Consider the following 19,625-nt stretch of genomic DNA (forward strand, 5'->3'; position numbering starts at 1 on the left):
TCTCCGACCCCCCGCGAGGTCAGAGAATCGCCGGGGGATGGCGTGAAACCCGCCCAGCCAGCGCCAGGGATTTGGCGGGAGTGGGAAATGGGCCGTGCCGGTCGGGTGCCGTGGCAGCGGCCCCCTCGGCAATTCTACAGCCCGCGATGGGCCGAGTGGCCGCCCGTTTTCGGCCAGTCCCGCCGGTGTATATTACATCAGGTACTTACCGGCGTGACCTGGCTGCGCTGGCGATCTCCGGGGTCCTCGGGGGGGGCGCGGGGGGGGATCTGGCCCTGGGAGGTGCCCCCATTGTGTCCTGGCCCGCGATCGGGGCCCACCAATCTGCAGGCGGGCCTGTGCCGTGGGGGCACTCTATTCTTCCACGTCGGCTGCTGTGTTCCTCCGCAATGGCCGACGCGGAGATGAACCCCCCTGCGCATGCGCTGGGATGAAGCCAGCACATGCTGGCATTCCCGCGCATGCGCCAACCCATGCCGGCTGGCAGAGGCCCTTCGGCGCCAGTTGGCGTGGTGCCAAGCCCCTTCCCCGCCAGCCGGCGCAGCGCAAACCTCTCCGGCGCCAGCCTAGCCCCTGATGGTGCGGAGGATTCCACATCTTTGGGGTGGCCCGACGCCGGAATGGTTCACGCCACTCCTTCTCGCCGGAGTTGCCCGCCCCGCCGATTCCTGCAGAATCCCCTCCACGTGTTTCTGCTCCTCCCTTGATATCTTCAACGAATCCTATCAGCATTTCTTTCTATTCTTTTCTCCCTAATGTGTTTAAGTTATCCGATTCAACCAGCCCAAATAGTGCTGCCACCTCCCTGAGCAGGAGTTTGATATCAACGCTATACCAACTGTAAATGTCGCCACGGTCCCAGAGGACCATAGGCTGCTCTCCCCTTTGAGAGAGAGAGCTGACTGGCAGTGATTTAACCTGGCGGTCGCCTCACCTCAGGCGAGGGGCAAGGTTGAGAAGGTGGGATCCTTCGTGAGCAACTTCAGCCAGTACAGGAACACGTGCTGTTAGAATAGCTCGGCATCACAAACCAGCCGTCCAGCCAATTCAACTAACCAACCCCCAAGTATACCAATCATCATGCGTTAGATTCCAATGAAAACAGGAGTGGTTCAAGTCCAATAATGCATGTGTTAGTGCACTACACCCCAGATTGGTAGAACGAAGGACTGTAATTCACATGTGATTTCCCACATTTATTTTTCTTATTCTTTCATGAGATGTGAGCATCACTGGCTGTGTTAGCATTGGTTGCTCATCTTGAATTTCCCTTTGCCTGAGTGGCTCGCTGACTATATCCGAGGGCATTGCTGTGGGTCTGGTGTCACATGTAGACCAGATCAGATAAGGATGGCAGATTTCCTTCCCTAAAGGGCATTAGTCAACCAGATGGGATTTTACAACAATTGACATTTTTATTGTCGCCATTATTGAGACTAGCTTTCAATTCCAGATTTACTAATTGACTTTAAACTCCACCAGTTGCCCGGGAGCATAGTGGCACAGTGTTTAGCACTGCTGCCTCATGGCACTGAGGACCCCGGCTCTGGGTCACTGTCTGTGTGGAGTTTACACATTCTCCCAGTGTCCGTGTGGGTTTCACCCCCACAACCCAAAGATGTGCAGGTTAGGTGGATTGGCCACGCTAAATTGCCCCTTAATTGGATACATTTCTTTAAAATTTCCACCAGCTGCCATGGTGGGATTTGAATCCGAATCCCCAGATTGTGAACTAGGGTCTCTGGATTACGAGTCCAATGACATTATCAAGACACCACATTGTAAAAAGCTTGGGGCTGGATTCTCCGTTTCAGCGACCAAGTGCCAGCTGAAACGGAAAAGTCACGGGCGTTTTACGACACCAAAATCAGCGCCGAACCCTTACCGATTCCAGGATCGGTGAGGGAGGGGCTATCAGCGGCACTGGGTGAAACTCCCGGCTCCCGCGCCGATAACGGCCAGAGAATAGCTGGATTCGTGGCCGCGCATGCGCATGGCGACGACCTGCAGCAATCACGCCAGCCATGCGCGGACCCGACCCGCCGTCCGCGACCCCACAGGCCACACCTGGCCACCCCCTGGTTACCCCCCTAATCCCCCCAGCCCTCGCAGAAGCCCCCTCCGGCCAGTGGCCCGGCTCCCGGCCGAGTGTGCCGGCGCTGGACACAGTCCGCAGTCGCCTCGCCGGGTTTCCGACTGCTGTCACCACACCTCAGCACTGCGATCAGGAACTCGGTTCATCGGGGGTGGAGCATTGTGGGAGGGCATTCCGGTGACGTGCAAACACCGTTCCAATGGTGTGCGGTGCACGACACGATTGTGCCATTTCCGTGCATGCATAGCATGGCTCACGCCGCCCCCGATTTGGGCATCGGAATGGATTCTCTGCCCGATCGGCAATTACAATATTTGCGTCAGGCAATGGAGAATCCCGCCCATGGTATGCTCCTCGCCATCAAATAAGGGCAGAAGGATTTGAATGTTCCTCCTGGCAACCAAGTCAAGTGTCATTGCTTAGATGCTACGGCCGTGCTCACATCTGCTCATTCAGACAAAATAGATACACAAGGAAATTAGCAATCAGTGATAGCAGTGACCTGAATAGAAATCTTGTGAACGGGATTTAGTTTTCAGCAAAGTTTTTGATACTGTGCTGATTAAGCAAGTAGTCCACTCGAGCAATTAGTCCACAAGTAAGACAGACTTGGAAATGGGAACTGAGTTTGTGACGTGGTTATTGTGTTCTTTGTATTGTTCTTCAGGATGGTGAATGTTGTAGTGTTGACAAAGAACAGCAAGCAGTGTTTAACAATAAAAGCTAATTTATTACACTACACTTAATTAGATTTGAACATTTACGAAGGAATAAGATAAGTAAAGATTACACTACACATTTACAATACGAAACTGTGCTATCAGTTAAACTACCTCACATCTACTCAGTCTGGCTCCCTTCCACTCTATCCCAGAAATCAAGGAGGCATGTGATATTTATATGGTTGCTCTATAGCACCATCTAGTGACTAGAGTAGTAACATTACATTAACCCTTTATGGTACTTAAAATATCTCCATATTGTGATAGTGGTCTGCAAATTAAAAGGTAACTGTGAATGGAGCAGCATATGGGAGGAGTACATGGGTGTACAATCATAGAGCTGATGGCTCTTCAGCAGTATATCAAAGTAAACGTGGCCAGAAATAAAACAGTCTAAGTTCAATGTTGGGGTGAGCGAGGGATTCAAATCTTTTAGAAACTGGTAAAGCAAATACAAGTTGAGTGTAATGGAATACTCACCCCTTGCCTGGATGAGTGCAAAAATACGCAAGGAGCTTGACACATCCAGAACAACACGGCCAGCATGATTGGCACCACATTCAGAAACATTCGCTCTCCCCCACCACCAATGCCATGTGTAATATCTACGAGATTCACTGCAGGAATTCACCAAGGCTTCTTTGACAGCACCTTCCAAACCCATGACCGTAACCGTCTAGAAGGACAGGAGCAGCAGATACATGGGAACACCACCACCTGGAAGCTCACGTCCAAGCCACTCACCACCCTGACTTGGAAATATGGGCGTGATTCTCCGGACGCATTGTACTCTCATTTGAGCGCAATGCAGCCGTAGAATCTTCGGATGCCCTCCAGCGAGCCTCCTGACAGGCTCCACGCCTCATGAGATTTTCCAGAGTTCCGCGAGATGTCAGCGTTCGAACCCCACCCCAAATGGGCGGGACTGAATGACGCTCACGGATGTAGGTCATAAACCTACTTATGATCTACCTGTGCGTGATCGATCAGCCTCCTTCGATTCTTCGGTCTCCCCAGCGAGGCTGCAGCCTGGCATCAATCAGTGCTGGTCCACACAGCCGTGACCAGGGGGAAAGGCACCCGGGGTGGGGGGATCTCCCGGGCCACCGGAGACCCCAGGATGGTCAGGGTAAGTGCGGGATGGCTCCCTGGCACCCCCCCTGGAACACAGGCACCTTTGCACTTCCCAGCTGGCACTGCCAAGTCAGCAGGAGCACTGCCTGGATGCCGGGGTGACAGTGCAAGGGTGCCCAAATGCCGAGGTGGCACTGCCAAGGCTCAGGAAGCATGGGGGGGGGTACCATGCCCATGAAATGTGGGTGGAGGGGTGGTTTGAAGAGTGGGGGAATGCAGGGCAGGTAAGTGGGTGCCTCTGGGAGTTTGGGGGGGTGATAGGTGGGGGTCCTAGAAGGGAGAGGTTACTGTGAGGGGGTTGGGGGGGCCTCAAGAGGGGGGACCCCCAGGGACCCCATAGTGGGGTGTCCTCACTTGGGGGTGGGATGGATAGTATTCATGTGTGTGGGGGGGGGGAGGGGGAGAGTGACGTTGCCCATGGGTGAGGGGGAGCCCCACACTCACTTAGAGTTCGGGGAATCCTTTCAAAATGACGCCTGATCTCTGAGTTCAGCTGCCCAGTGCTAAAAACAATTGTAAGTGTGGGTTAAACTGGTGAGAAACTCCCCAGGGCCCAAAAAAGTGAGTAAGAGTCATTAAATAGCGGTGGGGGACTCGTCGGTAGAGTTGGCGAGAAGCCCCCTGAAAAACCTGCCGCAAATTAACAGGGGTGAAAGAGGCAACCGGGTGGTGGGGGGCGGGGGGGTGTCAGGTCAGGGGTCATGGGTGGGGATCCAGCGGGTCCCAGGTCCCGGAGGGAGGCTGTGTCCTGGCGCCCGTCGGGATGTGCCACATAGGCGTACTGCAGGCTAGCATGTAAGAGGTGGACTTTTTCGACCAAGGGGTCCGACTTATGGGTCCGCATGTGCTTCCAAAGGAGGACTGATCCAGGAACTGTCAGCCATGTTGGGAGCGAGACCCTGGAGGTGGACTTCCTGAGGAAGGCAAACACACGTTCGTGAGGGGTCTCGTTAGTCGCGGTGCAGAGGAGCGATCGGATGGAGTGGAGCGCCGCCGGGGAGAACCTCCTGCCAGCGGGAGACCGGGAGATTTTTAGAACGCAGGGCCAGCAGGAGGGCCTTCCAGACCGTCCCGTTCTCCCTCTCCACCTGCCCGTTTCCCCGGGGGTTGTAGCTGGTCGTCCTGCTCGAGGCAATGCCCTTGCTGAGCAGGAACTGACGCAGCTTATCGCTCATAAACGAGGGTCCCCGATCGCTGTGGATGTAGGTGGGGAAATCGAACAGCGTGAAGATGCTGGGCAGGGCTTTAATTACCGTGGCAGAAGTCATATCGAGGCATGGGATGGCAAAAGGGAACCGAGAGTACTCATCAATCACGTTCAGAAAGTACAAGTTGCGGTCGGTGGAGGGGAGGGGCCCTTTGAAGTCCACGCTGAGGCATTCAAAAGGGCGGGAGGCCTTCACCAGGTGCGCTCGATCTGGCCAGTAGAAGTGCGGCTTGCACTCTGCGCAGACTTGGCAGTCTCTGGTGACGGTCCTGACCTCCTCAATGGAGTAGGGCAGGTTGCGGGCCTTGATGAAATGGAAGAACCGGGTGACCCCCGGGTGGCAGAGGTCATAGTGGAGAGCCCGGAGTCGGTCCACTTGTGCATTGGCACATGTACCGCGTGATAGGACATCAGGGGGCTCGTTGAGCTTCCCCGGGCGATACATAATCTCGTAATTATAGGTGGCGAGCTCGATCCTCCACCTCAAGATCTTGTCATTTTTGATCTTGCCCCGCTGTGTATTATTAAACATGAAGGCAACCGACCATTGGTCAGTGAGGAGAGTGAATCTCCTGTCGGCCAGGTAATGCCGCCAATGTCGCACAGCTTCCACAATGGCTTGGGCCTCCTTTTTGACAGAGGAGTGCTGCATTTCGGAGGCTGGAGGGTGCGGGAAAAGAAGGCCACGGGCATGCCTGCCTGGTTGAGGGTGGTGGCCAGAGCTATGTCCGATGCATCGCTCTCCACCTGGACGGGGAGGGTCTCATTGACCGCGTGCATCTCGGCCTTGGCGATGTCTGCCTTGATACGGTTGAAGGCCTGGCGGGCCTCAGCTGCCAGGGGGAAAACTGTGGACTGAATGAGTGGGCGGGCCTTGTCTGCATAATTAGGGACCCACTGAGCGTAATAGGAGAAAAACCCCAGGCATCGTTTCAGGGCCTTGGGGCAGTGGGGGAGAGGGAGTTCCAGGAGGGGGGGCATGCAGTCGGGGTCGGGCCCTAGGACTCCAATTTCTACGACTTGGCAAGGATGGCTAAGCGGTTGGTGCGGAACCGTAAGCATTTCTCCTTATTGCATGTGAGATTAAGGAGTTTGGCGGTCTGGAGGAATTTTTGGAGGTTCGCGTTGTGGTCCTGCTGATCGTGGCCGCAGATGGTGACGTTATCTAGGTACGGGACGGTGGCCCGCAGTCCGTACCAGTCAACCATTTGGTCCATCTCTCACTGGAAGATCGAGACCCTATTAGTGGTGCCGAAGCAAACCCCGAGGAAGTGATAGAGGCGGCCATCTGCTTCGAACGCAATGTATTGGCGGTCCTCCGGGCGGATAGGGAGCTGGTGGTAGGCAGACTTCAAGTCCACTGTGGAAAAGACTCGATACTGCGCAATCTGATTGACCATGTCAGATATGCGTGGGAGGGGGTACACGTTGAGCTGCGTGTACCGATTGATGGTCTGACTGTAGTCGATGACCATCCTGTGCTTTTCCCCAGTCTTCATTACCAACACTTGAGCTCTCCAGGGGCTGTTGCTGGTCTCAATGACCCCTTCCCTCAGAACCCATTGGACCGCCAACCAGATTAAGGTCCTGACCTGGGCACTGTACCGCCTGCTCCTGGTGGCGACGGGTTTGCAATCCGGGGTGAGGTTCGCAAACAGGGAAGGTGGGTCGACCTTAAGGGTTGTGAGGCCGCAGACAGTGAGGGGGGTAGGGGTCCGCCGAATTGTAAAGTTAGACTTTGAAGATGTCACTGAAACTCCAGGCCGAGTAACAGGGCAGCGCAGAGGTGGGGGAGGACGTAGAGCCGGAAGTTGCTGAACTCTATGCCTTGGACGGTGAGGGTCACGATGCAGAACCCCCGGATTTCCACAGAATGGGATCCGGAGGCCAGGGAGATTTTCTGGGTGACGGGATGTACTGGGAGGGAGCAACACCTTACCGTAGTGGGGTGGATGAAGCTCTCTGTGCTCCCAGAGTCAAAAAGGCAGGTCGTCTCGTGCCCATCGATCTTCACCGTCGTCGTAGCGGTCGCGAGGTTGCGGGGCCGGGACTGATCCAGGATGATAGAGGCGAGCTGCGGCAGATGCTGGGAGATCCCGGGCTGGTCAGCGGTAGCAGAGGTAGCGGTGGGCGATGAACGGCCAGACGAGCAGGGGTCCTGAGACGCCGTCCAAAATGGCGCTGAAGATGGCGACGCCCACGGGCTGCACATGGCTTGCAATGAGGAAGATGGCGGCGCCCCTGGGTCGCACATGGAGGGTGTAGGAATGCCGGGCTTGGAAACAGCGGCGACCGACCGGGCCTGGCAAACAGAAGCAAAGTGTCCTTTCTTCCCACATGCATTGCAGGTCGCGCTCCGCGCCGGGCAGCGCTGCCTGGGGTGCTTGTTTTGCCCGCAAAAATAACACTTGGACCCCCCAGAGTTGGCTGGCTGCCATGCGGCGCAGGATTGCGGTGAGCTGGAGTTGGCAGCTGGTGGGGCCCACGATGCCCACGAGGGTGCCGCGCGGTCGGGGGCGTTGGACTGAACGTTACGGGAGGCCACTTCTAACGAGTTAGCGAGCTGCCTAGTTCCCGCAAGATCGAGCGTACCCCCTTCCAGTAGCCGCTGGCGGACGTACGCAGACCTCATGCCCGTGACGTAAGCGTCTCTAATTAAAAGTTCTGTGTGCTGGACTGCCAAAACTGCCTGGCAGTCACAGTTCCTACCTAGGATGTGCAGGGCATGCCAGAAATCGTCCAGAGACTCCCCGGTGAGTTGCTGTCGCGTGGCCAGGAGGTGCCTGACGTATGCTTGATTTACTGGTCGAACTTAATGTCCGTTCAGGAGCTCCATTGCTTCGGAATAGTGGGTGCATCCCAGATGAGGGGAAAAATGTCAGAGCTCACCCGTGAATAGAGGATTTGGAGCTTCTGCGAGTCCATGACTACCACAGTGTGTGAGTGAGTCTGCGTGAGTGAGTCTGTGTGTGTCAGTGAATCTGTGTGTGGCAGTGAATCTGTAGTGTGTAAGAGTGAGAACACTGAGACTGGGAGTAAGTTGAATACACATATGCCCTGCCCTCTTCCAAAACTGATAGCTCAGGCCCAGTTCTGCACCCCTCCCCTGTGACCAGGTCTAGGGGCCTAGTCTGTCTGTTTATAGATTGATTCAGCTGCTTGGCACATATTAATAGTCCTTTTTTAAATTATCAATTTATTGCTTTGACAGTGATTTTATTTTGTTGCTGAAATTTATGTTTAAAGTTGTGCCAAACCTTGTCTTGCTGAAATTTTCTCAACGGCCCCTTGAGTGAGAAAAGAAAATGAAATGTGTCCCGTTCATCCAGGGAAGAGTTTGGATAAGAGCCTGGACTAAGTGAAAGCATTTAAGTGGTATACCTGGTAACTCTTAAAAACACAAAGGCATGTTGTTTCCCCAGTAACAGAAGAAAGACTGAAGCTACATTCCCCCCAAAAAAGACAAGTTTTCATTTAAAATAATCTCGCTGGTTTTCCACTTCAATTCAAGTGTGCAATAAATAGATGAATTACTATTCCGAACTATAACTAAACATTTCTGAAGTGATGCATTGTAACTATCAGACACAAAATAGAATATAAAAAGCCTCTGGGAGTTGGAATTGTCCATTCCCCTCCCTTTTTCTTCAACAGACCAGCATGATGACATTAAGCAGGATTTATGGAGACAGGCAAATGAAATCTCCCTAGCCGAGATTTTCGTAGTTCACACTCTCCCTGTATCTGACGCTGTCAGAGAAGTAACTGATTGTGACAAGTGTGTGACTGAGCAATGCAAACCGCAGTAGGAAGTACAAAGTAAAGATTTGTGAAGCATTAGGCCTGTGTGTGTGTGTGTGTGTGTATATGTGGTGAGGGGGAGGGGAGGAGGGAGCGAGAGGAGAAAATGAAACAGTATGGGTAAGAGGGAGAGAAGGAATAGAGTTGACATATTGCTGGAGAAAAATGAACTACAATGAATGTTTCCATTTAATGATCGTCTGACTGAAAAATGTAACGTGGAGCCCACAGAATCATTCATTACTCAATAACTATGATGGCTTCCTTTGCTCCCTCGAAAGCTTCTCACTGGAAATTAATTGGGATGTATAAATATTTGAGACGAGGTTATTTTTCAATGAAAATTAAATACGGTGCATTTCCATTATTGTTGCCTCTGCAAGTCCCAGTGAGAAGCAAGTTTCACTCTGGTGCAGTATTGTTTCCCTCACGGCTACATTTGCATCAAACTATTCTGCAATTAAATTGGTGTGAAATTAAGCAGCCGCTCTTCGTGGCAAGCGCTGGTGCAATTTTGAGGATATTTTCCTGCCTGTTTAGAGGAAGCTATGAGTCTTTGCGGCCTGACTGGTGTGACGGGAAAATGATGTTGCAGAATGCTTGGGCTGAATGCGGGGGGACAGAGATGGATGATTTAAAAGTGAATTGGATGTGTTGAATAGAAGTGAGACTAGCGAAAAATTGCAAATAACCTGGAAGCAACAATAAAAGAGATTAGCTGGGGACTGGAATTCTCTGTAACAGTTGCAGTGGCGGTTTTATTCCGAGAGCACAGTTGAAGAAGAGATCGGTGCGGATTGGTTCAATCCCCTAATAGAATTATTAAATAAAGGTCTGATTTCTTTCTTCCGCTGAAGGTCAGGACACAGTCCCATGGATGCTGCAACTCCTCCAGTATCTCAGCAAAGTGGACATTCTTCACTGTGTATCTGTAGGCTTTGAATGCTAACTAGTTAACTGGATTAGGTGCAATTGTGCCGGATCCAGTCTCCACCTGATATCCACACACACTGTCCAGCAGGAGAGAGAAGCCTGGCTGATTTTTACCTCTACAGCCTGAGGAAAGAGACCAATTATTGTACTCCCACTGTTTCCCCATTGAGGCAAGCTACATGGGGAATATAACCCAAGGCATTACTGGACTGTGTGGTTCAGTAGCACATCAAGCGGTGCATTTATACATTAGGCTTTCTTTTATTTGTTAAATACTGTTCAGCATTCGGGTTCTTGTCAAATGTTAGCAGTATGGCAAAAGAAAACGTGCAATGCTCAAATGGTGGAGCAGGCTCGAGGACCTGAATGGCCTACTTCTGCTCCGAATTTGTGTGTTCATATGTATGTCACCTCAGCCACAATATAAAGTATTATAGAGACAAGAGTTGACACTCTTGGTTAAACACCAGGGCCAGCTAGTATTATCTGTTTCTTTTCTTGACGTTAGAAGGAAACTATACAAAACACATAAGCATTGTGCCAGAAATGTAAAAACTATTACCGTCAACATTAATAATTCTAGGACCACCCGTGGATGAAGAAAGAGCATGTTGGTGGGAAACTGAATTCTAGATTGAATGGGATGACAGGATTCCAAATAGTCCTGATTTCTTTTGGTGGGCGTGTGACTGGAGGAGGTGGAAATAATGAGGTGCACCAGAATACTCGGCAAGACAGGAATGAACAGGAAGTGAGTTAAATTCCATCTCTGTCCCGAGACATGTCCGTAATCACTGTGTGCATGCAGGCATTCAATTTCGAGCTAGAGATTTAATTAAATCTTTGGCAGCCCAAAAATGTTGGAATATCAAAACATGCCCCCATCCGTCATTGGGTGCTCAGCTCCTCCAAGCCACTGATTTCTTTTTCTAAAATAAATTTAGAGTACCCGATTATTTTTTTCCAATTAAGGGGCAATTTAGCATGGTCAATCCACCTACCCTGCACATCTTTGGGTTGGAGGGGTGAAACCCATGCAGACACGGGGAGAATTTGCAAATTCCACACGGACAATGACCCGGGGCTGGGATCGAACCCGGGTCCTCAGCATTATGAGACAGCAGTGCTAACCACTGCGCCACCGGGCAGCCTCAGCCACTGATTTCTTGGCCACAGTCATACCCACAGAGCAGCTTCTTCTCAAAGGGAGGGAGTGAAGATTGGAAGCAGGAGTTGTGATAGGACGCCTGTCGCATGTTCTTCGTGGTTTGTTGAAGGGTGACCATTGGCCAGTCCATTGCGATTACAAAACAAGAAAATGCTGAGTTCTCATTTTTCAGAGCCTTACTGTGGCCAGAAATGGGCCATTGTTCCATTAAAGCAGCATTCAGCAAATTTCAAGTTGGCTAATGTTACAATAACAGACACAGTGGTAAATCAAGACAGCCTCAAGACAGTTTTTCAAATAAACCTCTAGCAGAGTTGAATGGAGTTTATCCCCAATTTCCATGCTTTAATGTTTCATTTCTAACAAGAGCACAACGGTCAGCTTAGGGTGCATGAAGCAAAGCTCAATAATGCCTTAATTTTTATTTTAGAAAAGGAATAGCTAACTCTATATTTGTTTTGGCAGGAACTTAGACTGCAAAACCTTGCTCTTTGGTCCCCCGCATTTGCTGCTTTGGGTACAAAATGACGTCTGCAAGGCATTTGCACCTATTTCTGATGCAAGCCACCTGGGACGCCACCATTTTGGAGGGGGCAGCATTATGAGGATTGTGTCAAAAGTATTTAGAATAAGTAGATCATGACCCAGCCACCGTGTAACACTGATTTGACTCGACGGGTATCATTTACAGCCTTCAAATTCCACGGAATGCTCTCTCTTACCCTCACACTGCTGAACATGTGTTCAGCAGCAAAATGGTTGCCTCACCAATGATATTTAGAAGGATTAGCAACCCTTTTCACATCAGTGACTTATTGATTTCTCCTGGCTGCTGAATTTGTAGACTTGCTGAGAGTTTTCTTCTGCTGCTTCAGATTTCCTAAGTCTACAGGGTGTAGTATTGCACATGGAGAAGGCCTTGGTTCTCACCACAAGAGTTTTGCTCAGCCGCTTGCTCCCAATCGTCGGTGACCCTCTGACCTGAAACATGACAGGGAGAATGAGGTGGTGCAGAGCAGGACAAGCTATTCAAAGAGGGAGGAGGGGGGGGGGGGGGGGGGGGGGGGAAGATCTCTCAGCATGAGGCCATATCCATCAGGGGACAATTCCCCAACCTCAACCTCGGGAGAAACTGTGTGACTTTATAGAATCATAGAATCCCTACAGTGCAGAAGAAGGCCATTTGGCCCATCGAGTTTGCACCAACCTTCAAAAGACCACCCTACCTAGGCCCAATTCCCCGCCCTATTCCTGCAACCCCACCCTGGGGCAATTTAGCATGGTCACTCCACCTAACCTGCACATCTTTGGACTGTGTTAGGAAACCGGAGCACGCAGACATGGGAGAAAGTGCAAACTCCACACAGACAGTCACCGGAGTTTGGAATCGAACCCTGGCGCTATGAGGCAGCAGTGCTATCTACTGTGCCACTGTGCCACCCCAACATCTTTGTCTTGTGAAGGAGGTGCACACAGAGGTCTGCCACCTGTTGCCAACTAGCCTGTAGCCTCAGAACAGCTGCTGCGAAGGAACTGTGAATCTGAACGTCTTCATGCCGGGATCCTTCCAGGCTGGAGCTGGGGAGATCTCTGGCATGTTGCAGGTTGTTATCTACTGCTGTATAAGGGAGGTGACTGAAGCTTTGCCAGGATAGGGACATAATTGTATCCACTCGCTCCAGAGAAAAGTAGGCATAGCGTGTGGGTGGCTTCACCAGGACAGTGGACGTCCTCCTGGTTCAGGCTGGCATTGGCACATGTGGTTTTGTGGGCACCACATCTAAATTTTGAAATGTACTGCGACGACCGCAAAGGGTTCTTGTCCCTCAATGCATAGCTGATGTGTGACCATACTCAGCACATCATACAGCGGAATGCCAAGTATCCTGACAGCGGTCATGATGCCTTTAGTCTGTGCCAGTCTACTGTGCCACCAGCATTTGAGCCACCATGAGAGACCAGGGGGTGGTGACTGAGAAATATCCATTGGCCACAATGGATATTTTGGTTTCTTAATCTACTTCCTGGCTTCCTCAATTCTGCTTGCAGGGCCTCATCCCTTTTTCTACCTCTACCCTTCCCCTTCAGAATGCCCTGCAGCAATTCAGTGACATCCCTGATCCTGGCACCAAGGAGGCAACATACCATCCTGGAGTCTCTTTTGTGGCCGTAGAAACACCTGTCTGTGCCCCTCACAATTGAATCCCAACCACCATGGCCCTGCCGTTCTTCCTCCTCCCAATTTGTGCAGCAGACCCATCCATGGTGCCATGAAGTTGGCTGCCACTGCTTTCCCCTACACAGTCATCTTCTCCAAAATGATAGATCTGTCAGAAAGGGGGATGGCAAAAGGGACTCCAGCACTACTCTGCCTGGTAATCATCCATGCCCTTTCTGCCTGTTAAATCTTCACCCGCGTTATGACCACCTCACGGAACGTGCTATCCATGACTTGCTTAGCATCGCGGATTCTCCACAGTGAACCCACCCTCAGCTCCAGCTCCGAAATATGGTTAGCCAGTACCTGCAGTTGGACACACTTCCTGCTTAATGGGTCACCAGAGACAACTGAAGCTTCCATAATTTGCCACATAGCACAGGAGGAGCATATCATGGGTGTGAGCTCTCCTGCCATGACTACTCTTCAGCCCCTTATTTACTCCCTTTATAAACAAAAAATTATGCTTATTTAAGAATACTATCAGCTTACCTCCCTTATGCTAACTTTATTTCCCTTACCCCACTTTGCTCACTTATATTACTTTATTATAACGACCCTGACTTTCACTTACTTGTGCTGTTTCTTTCAACAAAAAAAAAACACTTTTTCAAATCATGCATACTTCTCTGCGAGACTGACTGCGTGGACACCGTTCCCAGGCTGACTACGAGGACATTGTTCCCAGAAATAGGCCATTCAAGCTCCTCAAGCCTGTTCCACCATTTAATAAGATCATGGGCGAGATTCTCCGACCCCCCCCCGCCGGGTCGGAGAATCACCGAGGGCTGGCGTGAATCCCGCCCACGCCGGTTGCCGAATTCTCCGGCACCGGATATTCGGCGGGGGCGGGAATCTCACCGCACCGGTTGGCGCCCCCCCCCCCCCCGCGATTCTCCGGCTTGGATGGGCCGAAGTCCCGCTGCTAAAATGCCATTCCCGCCGGCGTAGATTAAACCACCTACCTTACCGGCGGGACAAGGCGGCGCGGGCGGGCTCCGAGGTCCTGGGGGGGGCGCGGGGCGATCTGGCCCCGGGGGGCGCCCCCACAGTGGCCTGGCCCGCGATCGGGGCCCACCGATCCGGGGGCGGGCCTGTGCCGTGGGGGCACTCTTTCCCTTCCGCCTTCGCCACGGTCTCCACCATGGTGGAGACGGAAGAGACTCCTTCCACTGCGCATGCGCAGGAATGCCGTCAGCGGCCGTTAACGCTCCCGCGCATGCGCCGCCCGGAGTTGTCATTTCCGCGCCAGCTGGCGGGGCACCAAAGGCCTTTTCCGCCAGCTGGCGGGGCGGAAATTCACCCGGCGCCGGCCTAGCCCCTTAAGGTTGGGGTTCAGCCCCCAAAGATGCGGAGCCTTCCGCACCTTTGGGGCGGCACGATGCCCGACTGATTTGCGCCGTTTTGGGCGCCAGTCGGCGGACATCGCGCCAATACCGGAGAATTTCGCCCATGGTTGTTGAAGAAGCTCAGTGAATTAAGCTGAGGCCAGTTCAGTCCAGCTTCCACAGTATATTTTACTCAGTGGACATATGAGGATGGGAAATGCAAGTCAGAATTCAAGGGGACCTATTTTCAGAGGGATAAAGAGCGTGGTACAGGAGCATTGATCTGTCCTTTGCTTGTGAATGTTTTAGCTGTCCATCAGGTTTGTTTCTTGTTCTGAACACAGATATTAAAAATGTTAGATACTGAGTGTTTTTCCCAATGGAGAGTCATGGCTTACAGCAGTAAAGGAACTTTATAAAAGCCAGGTTGTAGCTGTGAGTGAGCTAGACTTTCCCAGTCTATAGCTAACGGCCCTGTTGTGAGTTTAGTATTGAGCAGTGTAGACTTCAGAATTAGTGGAAGAGTCCTCAAGTGGGTGCCAGATCTTCCCAGCAGCAGGAGTGTGAGGAGGTAAGAGCCTATTGGAAGGGACACAATGTTAAGAATGTAAATTAGTTTTGATCTTACATCTTCTGTTCATTTGACAGAATCACAAGGTACTGATGTAAATACAAGGTGATATTTGGCACTGGTCTTTTGAATTACTTGATTTTAATTAGTTCCCTTCTTTAATTCACAGAAACCTAATGCCTCGGACACTGGAAGGTCAGATCACCATGGAGAAAACCCCAAGTTATTTTGTCACCAAGGAAGCGCCAAAGAGAATCTTTTCTATGTCTAAAGATACCAAACTGATTGTGGTGGTCAGAAACCCTGTGACCAGGGCTATTTCAGACTATACCCAAACCCTATCCAAGAACCCAGGCGTCCCAAGCTTTCAAATGCTGACGTTTAAAAACATGAGCACAGGCCTCATCGACACATCGTGGAGTGCCATTCGGATTGGGATTTATGCCAAACACCTGGAAAACTGGCTTCAGTATTTCCCCCTTTCCAAGATTCTCTTTGTGAGTGGGGAGAGGCTCGTTAGCGATCCTGCTGGAGAGATGGGCCGCGTGCAGGATTTTCTGGGACTTAAGAGAGTCATTACTGACAAACATTTCTATTTTAATGAGACCAAGGGCTTTCCTTGCCTGAAGAAGCCCGAAGGCAGCAGCAGGCCTCGCTGCCTTGGTAAATCAAAGGGAAGAACTCATCCCAAAATAGACATGGAAGTTGTTCTACGGCTCAAAGAGTTCTACAGGCCATTTAATCTGAAGTTCTACCAGATGACGGGCCATGACTTTGGCTGGGAGTAAAACACCATGTACCAAGCGCAAAACAACCGCTGCATGTAAAGCCACCGAGTTTGTTGAATTTAACCTTTTCTGAATGCAGAATTTCCTGGAAACTTGTAAAATCCCATCTTGTTTTCCACAATGTTGTGAGCGGGGACTGAACTGTTACTGGTCAAAACTCTTCTGCCGAACATTGTAAACAAAAATGACGAATACAAGCAAGGGAATTATTCTCGTAAAATTGAAAAACCTGAAGTGCTACCTTCATACTTGGGATAGAATTGAAAACAAACTGCGAGACCATGGCACTCCAGAGATTGTCCAACACCAGGAATAATCATTAGTGGTTGTGAAATTAAAAGTGAATAATAATGCTAGGCTTTTAAAAAAAATAATTATGCAGTGTTCTGGGCTCTTTGTTATCAGTCACTGTGTTTATTATGAAGCATCTGAAATTAAATACTGGCCCAAGCAAACGAACACTGTTGCACCCCTTGAGATCTGATCCTGAATAGTAAAATTGATTTATCGCAATCAACAGCTAAACTACAAAACGTGCATCTGGTCTGGATTTACCATTTGTCTGGTGTTTTAGCAACATTGTCCCTATCCATTTTCCAATTTAAGATTAATCTATCTATTTAGTAGTGATACTTTTTTTCCCCTATTTTAATCCGTTTAATATTAAATGTGTTTTGCACCAATGGTATTTTCCATTATGAAATCCCGGTGAGAGAGATAATGTTTAACGTGACATCAAGCAATAAAAACATGCACAAAGTGTGCAAAACATGCCCCTGACTAAATCAAATCCACTGTTCCGGGTTGGAACCATTGACTAGGCACCGTTATGCATTGCCCACTGCGATAACCTCAGTTGCAGTTTCGTGAGATGGATATCAGTGATGTTTAAAATCCAAGTTGATTATAATTGTGCAACCTTAGATTGAGGAAATAAAAATTACGTCTGATTCAAAGTGACCCAATTTTAACCACTAAATCTGTTGTATCTCATTCTTAAATGCTTCTGTTTGTAGAAAGATGACGGTACTTTTTCAATTACTTTTGTTGCGTTTAAATGGTGTCGCACTTCTGACTTTGCCCCATTGAAATCTCATTGTAACAGAGTGGCAAGCACTTAGATATCGTCCACCGATGTTTGTTTATTTGCCCAGCCGAAAGTGTGTCATTAAATACTCTGGAAAAATTGAATAGCGTTTCACCTGTTCATCCAAGATTAATTTAGTTTCCTTGTCCTATAACCTACCTCTGTCCTGAACAAGTACATGACTCAGTGTCAAATGCAAAGCCCAATGTCTGTTCAGACAGTAGAATAATAAAGCAGCCCAATCTTACCCTGTTTGCTACTGAGTAAAGTCACTTTACATTAAGCGATCAGATTAGTTAAGTGAATCCTCCAGGATACAACGAAGATGAGCAAAATTATGTAAAGAATTAATTCCCCGTAATATTTGTGTTGTTTTTCGTTTAAGGAGCGGAGAAGTTGCCACAACTTTATCCCCTCCTTCCCATAATAGTGGGGAAAATATCCATTGCTCTGGATAGTTTCCACAGACGAAGACCAATTTACTCCTGTGCCTGACTCCAACCCAATTACAGAAACCCCCCCCCCCCCCAAGAAAAGCAAATTCAGTGAACAGCAAGCTCTCCTTTCTTAAACCTGACTTGTTGCTCAGGAAGCATTCTCCGTACTTGCTCAAAGAACAGAAAGCATAGCTGGTCAATTTGTATCCTGTGAGGTGCCCAGTTTGTACATCTACAAGTTTTCTCTCTTATATAAGAAGGTGGGTTCTGTCATCACATTTGGATCACATATGAATATAATGTACCTCCTTGCTGTTAAGTTTTTCATTTTTAAAAACAAATACAAGCATTTCAAAATGGTTAGCTTTTCAAGTACCCTCCGTGTCATTAGCAGGTTAAGCAATCCACAGAATGAGGGCTCACAATCGATAACTTAGAAACTCATTTAACAATGGAAATGTTGTCCCATGTTTCATTATGTCACAAGCCAATGGACAAAAGAAAGTAATCCTGAAAATGTTGGCTTTTTCCTTGTGGATTTTATACTTTAAACTGTTAATTGACACAGTTTACTGTTGTGTTCATAATGTATGGTTAAGAGTAACTAATATAATTTTGTTCAACTAAAGTCCATGTATGTTTTGCACCAAGCTTACTACTTACAATTTTGTGGATTTGCATTATTTTAGTAGAGTTTACTTAACACTGAACATATATATATATATATAGTAATTATTTCTGATGGACAGATAATTAAGGCTCTCAAGTCATTGCTCTTTGTGATGTATAAGAAGTTATTCTAAGTAATATTTTCCCATTGTTATATATGGACTGAAAAAACTATCCTTGTCTTTATAAACAAACATATTTTCTATCATTTGGTCTCTAACGTGATAATTCCCTAAGACATAATCATTTCATTTTCTACACGATCAGAAAGTGCTTTGGTCTTTTCATAAGAGAGGTGGCTATTTAACACTCTGATAGAGCGAGGACTCTTGCTCTTTCAACTATTTTGGAGTGACTCTATTGTGGTTTCTCATAAAATGAGAGCATTTTGCAATTAATGTACATATTGCTCTTTGGATTTGGTTTTATATACACTGTGGTATTGCTGCATTTAAGTTAAACTGCACATTCAAGTCTTTATTTTACTCTGAGTATAGATCACTGTTCCAGCAGAAGGCTATCATTTGAAATCTGAGTGTTGGAAAATGCCTTATTTGCCAAATGCAAATGCATTCAAACAGCATCTTCCATTGGGTAACATTGCAGATCCCAGCAGGTTTCTCCTCGTAAGAGGTTGGCAATTGAGACCAATTTTCCTATTAAGTTAGATGATCAAATCCTGCTAAGCCTTGGATCAAATCAAAATAGAAAGGAAATGTTCAAAAGAATGACTCCAAATCGGATCTAATTGTTGGCAACCTTTTCTTGAATGAATTTACAACAATGACTTGTTCTTTGTTTCAACTTTAAATTGTTTTTTCTCAATGCAGACCCCATCTCAATGCAGACCACAGCACAGGGGCTGTTTAGCACAGGGCTAAATCGCTGGCTTTGAAAGCAGACCAAGGCAGGCCGGCAGCACAGTTTAATTCCCGTATCAGCCTCCCCGAACAGGCGCCAGAATGTGGCGACTAGGGGCTTTTCACAGTAACTTCGTTTGAAGCCTACTTGTGACAATAAGTGATTTTCATTTCATTTCATCTTTTAGCATAGCTTGCAAATGGTAATCTTCCTAGTTTATACTTTCCATACAGAAAATGTTTAATAAGCATTCAACATTCTTAGATTCCCACAACCTGCTATAAACGTGATGTTTATAGCTTCCCTTGTGTCAACAAATAAAACCTGCATGTGGACAGCACAGTGGCGCAGTGGTAGCACTGCAGTCTCACGGCGCCGAGGTCCCAGGTTCGATCCCGGCTCTGGGTCACTGTCTGTGTGGAGTTTGCACATTCTCCCCGTGTTTGCGTGGGTTTCTCCCCCACAACCCAAAGATGTGCAGGGTAGGTGGATTGAACACGCTAAATTGCCCCTTAATTGGAAAAAATGAATTGGGTACTCTAAATTTATTTTTAAAAAATAAAACCTGTATTACAGTGTTTCCTGCTTCTGTGCTCGTGGTCACAG

At 48.9% G+C, this 19,625-nt stretch overlaps 1 protein-coding gene across 1 annotated transcript in view; it reads left to right on the top strand.

Annotated features, from left to right (window-relative positions):
* The window catches only part of LOC140394064 (heparan sulfate glucosamine 3-O-sulfotransferase 6-like), a 279,828-nt gene extending 261,462 nt beyond the window's left edge, over positions 1–18,366 (top strand). The window contains exon 2 of the mRNA XM_072480871.1: positions 15,347–18,366. Within this exon, the coding sequence (XP_072336972.1) occupies positions 15,347–15,965 (619 nt within the window). The 3' untranslated portion in view covers positions 15,966–18,366. The remainder of the gene's footprint in view (positions 1–15,346) is intronic.
* The last annotated feature ends 1,259 nt before the right edge of the window (positions 18,367–19,625 follow it).

This window comes from Scyliorhinus torazame, chromosome 17, assembly GCF_047496885.1.
Source record: "Scyliorhinus torazame isolate Kashiwa2021f chromosome 17, sScyTor2.1, whole genome shotgun sequence".
In the NCBI taxonomy this organism is placed as follows: domain Eukaryota; kingdom Metazoa; phylum Chordata; class Chondrichthyes; order Carcharhiniformes; family Scyliorhinidae; genus Scyliorhinus; species Scyliorhinus torazame.